This window comes from Capra hircus, chromosome 11 (genome assembly GCF_001704415.2).
Source record: "Capra hircus breed San Clemente chromosome 11, ASM170441v1, whole genome shotgun sequence".
Taxonomy (NCBI): Eukaryota; Metazoa; Chordata; class Mammalia; order Artiodactyla; family Bovidae; genus Capra; species Capra hircus.
The window spans coordinates 10,157,553-10,163,935 of NC_030818.1; the positions used below are offsets into that span (position 1 = coordinate 10,157,553).

The following is a 6,383-nucleotide window of genomic DNA, read 5'->3' on the forward strand; positions in this document are numbered from 1 at the left end:
GTATTCTTGCCACTTCTTAATATCTTCTGCTTCTGTTAGGTCCATACCATTTCTGTCCTTTATCGAGCCCATCTTTGCATGAAATGTTCCCTTGGTATCTCTAATTTTCTTGAAGAGATCTCTAGTCTTTCCCATTCTGTTGTTTTCCTCTATTTCTTTGCATTGGTATCCAACAAATATAATTACCAGGACAATTACCAATGTTACAGCACCAGACCCAATACTGTGAGTAATACTTTGGACCCATCTTCAAGAGTCTAGCCCAGATAATTGATCAACTAGCTGCTCAGCTAAAGTTTTCAAATTATTGGAAGAGGGCAGACTTTTAGAGACAGTTTCAAAGATTTCTTTTTGTAATGATTGTGCATTTAGGGAAGCATTATCATGTATGTCTTGCAAATGAAATTTATTTGTTCCCAGATGTAGGCACTATAGTTGGACTGAACAGCAGTGACACAAAATTGAGTAGAATTCCAATCACATTTTAATATTATTAGTTTTTGTCAATCTATTAATTGATTTCCAACCCATTTGGTGGCTGTTTTTAGTTCCTGGATGCAGTCAAGTGGTTTAAAGCCCGAGGTCACAGCAGACATCCTGGGAGTTGTGATTCCAAGTGTGTTGTTTGGGATGGGCTGGTGATCTTATTCCTGGTTACAGTGGTTCTCCCGTGGCTGCTGCCTTCCTTGATCCTGTCGGTGTGAAGGAGGAGCTGTACTGAGGTGGTCCAGTACACCACTGAGGTGGTTATATATACTGAGGTGGTTTTCAGGAAACTCACGTTTTAAAAATAGATAATAGATACCTGATGTCAGCATTTGGATCTTCAAGTCGCTACTTAAGAATAGATTCTTGGGGGACTTCACCCTGGCTGTCCAGTGGTTAAGACTCTGAGTTTTCAGTGCAGGAGGTGTGGGTTCAATCTCTGGTTGGAGAATTAAGATCCCATGTGCTACGCCACACAGCCCAAAAAAAAAAAAAATTCTTGGATTAAGTCTGCATTTCCTACCTCCTTGCACAAATCCTGAAGGGAGAAAACAGAAATCAGGATAAGTTTGAGATTCGGTTCCTTGGGTCCTCCTCCTTCAGACATGGACAGTAGACATCATCCTGAAACCCACAGAGCTAAACTCCCTCAAGCTGGGAAATATCTTGCTTGAATATCTCAGAAGCCGAAAATGTACTTATCTTCATTCCATACGTTCTGCGTTGACTTCACAGAGGTTGAAACACACGCTGTTATGGGAATGGCAAAATGCTAACAGGCTTGCACTTGTGTGAAAAATACCAAGTTGAACTACTTCCCGACAGCCCAAGCCTTTGAGGAGATGGTTGCTTTTGCAGGGGAGGTGGTTGCTAGTCACAGTGTATGTTCTAGGAATGAGTTTTTGCCCTTCATGACATAAAGGTGTTATACCTGTGTGAGCACATGGTAATGTCTGATGTTGAAATAAATAGACCTTTAGGATTCTTTGGAGGATTAAATTAGACGAGGTATATAAAGTGCCATTCACCACACTTACACGGAGAAGGCAATGGCAACCCACTCCAGTACTCTTGCCTGGAAAAGCCCAGGGACGGAGGAGCCTGGTAGGCTGCAGTCTATGGGGTTGCTAAGAGTCGGACACAACTGAGCGACTTCGCTTTCACTTTAGTTCCTGTATTTCATCTTGAATTTCCTCATCTATCTGTGCCTGAGTAGCCCACATAGTATGAGCATCTTTGGTCCAATTTTGAATAAAGTTTTGTGTTTGAATTGAGGTTTGTAAAGTGATGCCTGTGACAGCGGCAGCAGTATAAATGGCTATTAATCTCAAAATAGCAAGAATCAACCATCCAATGAATCGTTTAGATCGCCGGAGTAAGTTAGTGAATAGTTGGGAGGGAAGTCCTGCCATGGGACGCTCTTTCTAGGAATTCATATTTCAAAGAAACAGAGGAATTAAGACAAGTATACAATTTGTAATCTATACAAGTCACAAAACATAGAGTCTTATTAAACTGTAAGGTCTCTATAGCTATAACAAAAGGAAGAGGAACATAAGCTTGTATAAAATTTGAATGACTATAATGAAAGGAATAGTTATTATGTGTTGAAGAGCAAGCCCAGCAGAGCCATACCAGCCACAGTCACGTCCGTCAGGGACCAGCGGTTGAAGTGCTCTTGGCCCTTTTGGCTCTCGGTTGCTGTATTGTTTTCGTAGAGTTCCACAAAAATGTCCCAGTCGCCATTCTCCTGGATCCAAGGCTCTAGGTGGTTATTTAGGTAAGTGGCCATCCAAGTCGTGACCTGACTTACCAATACCTGCATCTCCTTGACTATGCTTTTCATGCATAGTGCCCCACCGAAGGAGAAAAAGGCCACATTGCGACACCAGTTCACCCCATCCTGGAAGAGTTCATTTATTACCTGTTCAAAGCTCTGATATGTTGTCCCTGGGGTGATGTGGAGCTGGGACGTCAGGTCGCTGAATGTCTGTTGGTACCTCAATTCACACTCATTGCTTGCCTCCCTCAGGGCTTGCTTCACCACTGCCGTGGGGATCATTTTCCCAGCGTCCAAGCTTCTGCTGTGACCAGTGGCTCCATTCACCACAGAGCTATCTGCCAGGTGCCAGGATGGGTTGCCACTGATGGCGCTGGGGGTTTCCATATCTGATTCTGTCCCTTCTAGGGTCTCAGTTCTGTTCTCTTCCATATCACTAAACTGACTCCAGCTGTATCCTTTCTGGAAAAACTTGTAAGAGAGAAAGTCAACCACTAGTTCCCGGTTGCTCTGAGACATTTTTATAATAAGGATGGGTTCCACCAGTCTATTGTCTAAAATACCTGTAGTAAAAAAGGGGGTTAGGTATATAGGTCCAATAAGTATGATTAATTAACTCTGCTTGAGCGGGGGAAGCAAAAGCAAGCAATGCAAGCACAGCAACAAAATTACTTTCCAGATTCCGACACTTTTGTGGAACTCTACGAAAATATAGCAACCGAGAGCCAAAAGGGCCAAGAGCACTTCAATTCCGGATTCAGAGGAGTCCCTGTTGAAAAACCAGATTTTTAGCTTGATTAGTAAGGGTTTTGTTTATCTCTAGGTAAGGAGATCATAAGGTTGATGACGTTGAGGGTGATGTTTCTTGGAGATTTTTAGAGTCACATGGTTTGTATTGGAATTTTTTTCTTCCCGGGAATTTTGTTCCTTCTTTTTTATTTTTAACACCGGAGGCTCTCCTGGGGCAGATCTTCTGAAGAGGGAGCCAACTGATTTTCATTGGGTTTATCTGGAGAAACACAAGCATACCCTTTTCCCTGTAAGATTAATTTCCCAGATTTCCATTGTTTAGTTAGCGCATCTTGATACCAAATGGGCAGAGGAAGGGAAGTGTCTTTCAATTCCTAGAAATGTTTTTCTGCTTATGTCAAGATAACTCCTTGTGGTGAGTTTTAAAATTTTTTAAATAAATAAAGCTGTATTAACAATAGTTATAGGATTAAAGAATATCTTACGTTGCAATCTAGTGAAGTCTGCTTTGGATAGGGAAGATAGAATTGTTCCTGTGTATTCCTCCTTTTTTAATTTTTTAATTTGTAGTTTCAGTGTGTGAAATGGGGCAAGTGTGATTCCTAATAACAGATTGTAATTCAAGAAAAAGTTGTGGAATAACAGATTGATTAGAATTTATGGTAGAAGTTTCTATATTTTTAATATAAAGACTGAATATGAAGAGTCAGAAATTATATTAATAGGGTAAAGATGTAGGTGAATAACCTGAATAAGGGCATATAATTTGTTTTGTTGAGCAGAATGAAATTTAGTATAAAAGGCTTTATATTTTTTAAGAGACCAAAATGAGGCTTTGGTGTTTTTAGTCCCAAGGCTATGGTTTTTCCTGTGGTCATGTATGGATGTGAGAGTTGGACTGTGAAGAAGGCTGAGCGCTGAAGAATTGATGCGTTTGAACTGTGGTGTTGGAGAAGACTCTTGAGGGTCCCTTGGACTGCAAGGAGATCCAGCCAGTCCATTCTGAAGGAGATCAGCCCTGGGATTTCTTTGGAAGGAATGATGCTAAAGCTGAAGCTCCAGTACTCTGGCCACCTCATGCGAAGAGTTGACTCATTGGAAAAGACTCAGATGCTGGGAGGGATTGGGGGCAGGAGGAGAAGGGGACGACAGAGGATGAGATGGCTGGATGGCATCACTGACTCGATGGACGTGAGTCTGAGTGAACTCTGGGAGTTGGTGATGGACAGGGAGGCCTGGCGTGCTGCGATTCATGGGGTTGCAAAGAGTCGGACACGACTAAGCGACTGAACTGAACTGATATAGAAAACATCAGCTGGAGGTATAGACTGTGATGTAACAATGTGAGAGATAATAAATTCAATATTTTTGAAGAAATTCCAAAGTTTATCAGAAGGGTAATGAAATGAAATTCTCTGAAATAGTCTAAGAAGGCTATTTGGAAATTGGTAGAAGTTTTCAATGTATTTTTAAATTGAGTTTCATCAATAGGCAATAAAATTTGGTGAGGATCAGAGCCAATTAAAGCCTTAGTTTTATTTTTCTTATTGAATACTTACTAGAGCAATCAAATCAAGATAGGGCATAAGTGACTTTATCTCTCTAAAATAGGTATATATCCATTTTATTGGGTGTTCTTGTTGGGCAAGAAGTCTTGTGGGAGAATGGAGAGAGGGGAGTATAAACAACTCTAAAGGCAATTTGTCTAATATGGGTAAGAAATTGTTTTTGTAATTTATTTTGTATTAAACAGAATTCTTTTTGTGTCTCTTGTGAAAGTGAACGAGGGCTATTTGAATCAGGATCTTCTTCCAAAGTATTAAATAAATTAGCCAGTTGATAATTTATAATGTCCAAAGAGGGTTTAATCCAGTAGTTGGGGAGTAATATGTTGTCTATTAACAACAGATTTTAAGTAAAGGTAAGGTGTAGAGGTTTGAATTTTTTTAGGAGCAATAATTAATCTAGAATCTTTTAAGCATTGTTGAGTTATGTCAAATATCTGTTGAGTCTCTAAAATAGATGGAGCTGAAAACAATATATCATCCATATAATGAATAACAAGAAAGTCAGGAAATTGTTTTCTCACAGGTTCAAGGGCTTTGGCTACATAATATTGACACATGGTGGAAGAATGCATCACTCCTTGAGGCAATACAGTCCATTGATATCACTTATGAGGCCTGATATGACTAGGAAAAGGAAGAGAGAAGGCAAATCTTTCTCGGTCTAGAGGGTGTAAAGGTATAGTAAAAAAGCAATCCTGTTCATCTGTAATAATAATAAGCCAGTTTTGAGGAATAGTGATAGGTGATGGAATTTTTGGTTGTAATGTATCCACAGGTTTTATAGACGCATTAACTTTTTGAAGGTCTGTTCAGAGATGCCATTTGTTAGATTTTGTTTGTTTTACAAAAATGAGAGAATTTTAAGGGGAACAAGATTTCTCAATATGTTTTCATTTTAATTGTGTATCGATAAGTTTCTTAGCAGCCTTTAGTTTCTCTTTTGTAAGGGGCCATTGTTTTGTCCAAATAGGCTTGTCACTTTTTCAAGTTATTTTACTAATTGCATAGTTTTTTAAGTGAGCCCCTAAGAAAAATGTGGAATATATATTTGAGCTTGTCATTGCATAAGTAAATCTCTTTTTATTAAATTAAGAGGTGCATCTATCATGTAGGGTTGTAATCTTGTAGCTGGCCTTTTGGTCCCTCACATGGATATATTTGGACATGTTGATAAACTGCTTGTATTTTAGTTTGAGAAACTCTTGCAATTTGGCAAGAAATTTTCTGTATAGGCCAAGATTTGGGTCATAAACGTTTGGAGATAATAGTAATATCAGATCCAGTATCAAAAAGACCAGAAAAATTTTTGCCATTAATTTTGAGATTTATATTTGGTCGGGTATATTCAGATATAATTGATGTCCATAAGGATTGTTTTTGATCTGTACTGCCGAATCCACCTGTCCGCATACCATCAGAGGAATTAATACAAATGTAAGACAAAAGAAGTAATTGAGCAGTTTTATCTCCCTTTTTAAATTGCCATAATATTTGAGATGACATTATAATTTGAATTTCTCCCTTATAATCAGAATCAAATAATCTAGGGTGAACAGTAATTTCTTTAGAAGTCAGACTAGATCGGCCAAGTAAAAGACCGAAGTTTTGTGGGAGTAAGGGTCCAAAAAGTCCAGTAGGTATTTTGAAGGGATTACTTGAGGAAAAAGGAGAAAATCATTTAAGGCTGGTATATGGATGGCAGCACTGCCGGATGTTGAGTGTTTGAGGGAAAAGATGGAGTTTGTCCCTGGAGTTCATTGATGGGGACCTGGGGAGTCCCCAGCTTGGAGTTTTTCAAA

At 39.2% G+C, this 6,383-nt stretch overlaps 1 protein-coding gene across 1 annotated transcript; it reads right to left on the reverse strand.

Moving 5' to 3' along the window:
• On the reverse strand, positions 2,087-2,785 carry LOC102183607 (bcl-2-like protein 1). Its single transcript, XM_005686451.1, has 2 exons — positions 2,411-2,785; positions 2,087-2,233 (listed from the first exon to the last, which is right to left on the reverse strand). The coding sequence occupies exons 1-2, from the start codon at positions 2,783-2,785 to the stop codon at positions 2,087-2,089; spliced, it is 522 nt and encodes a 173-aa protein (XP_005686508.1).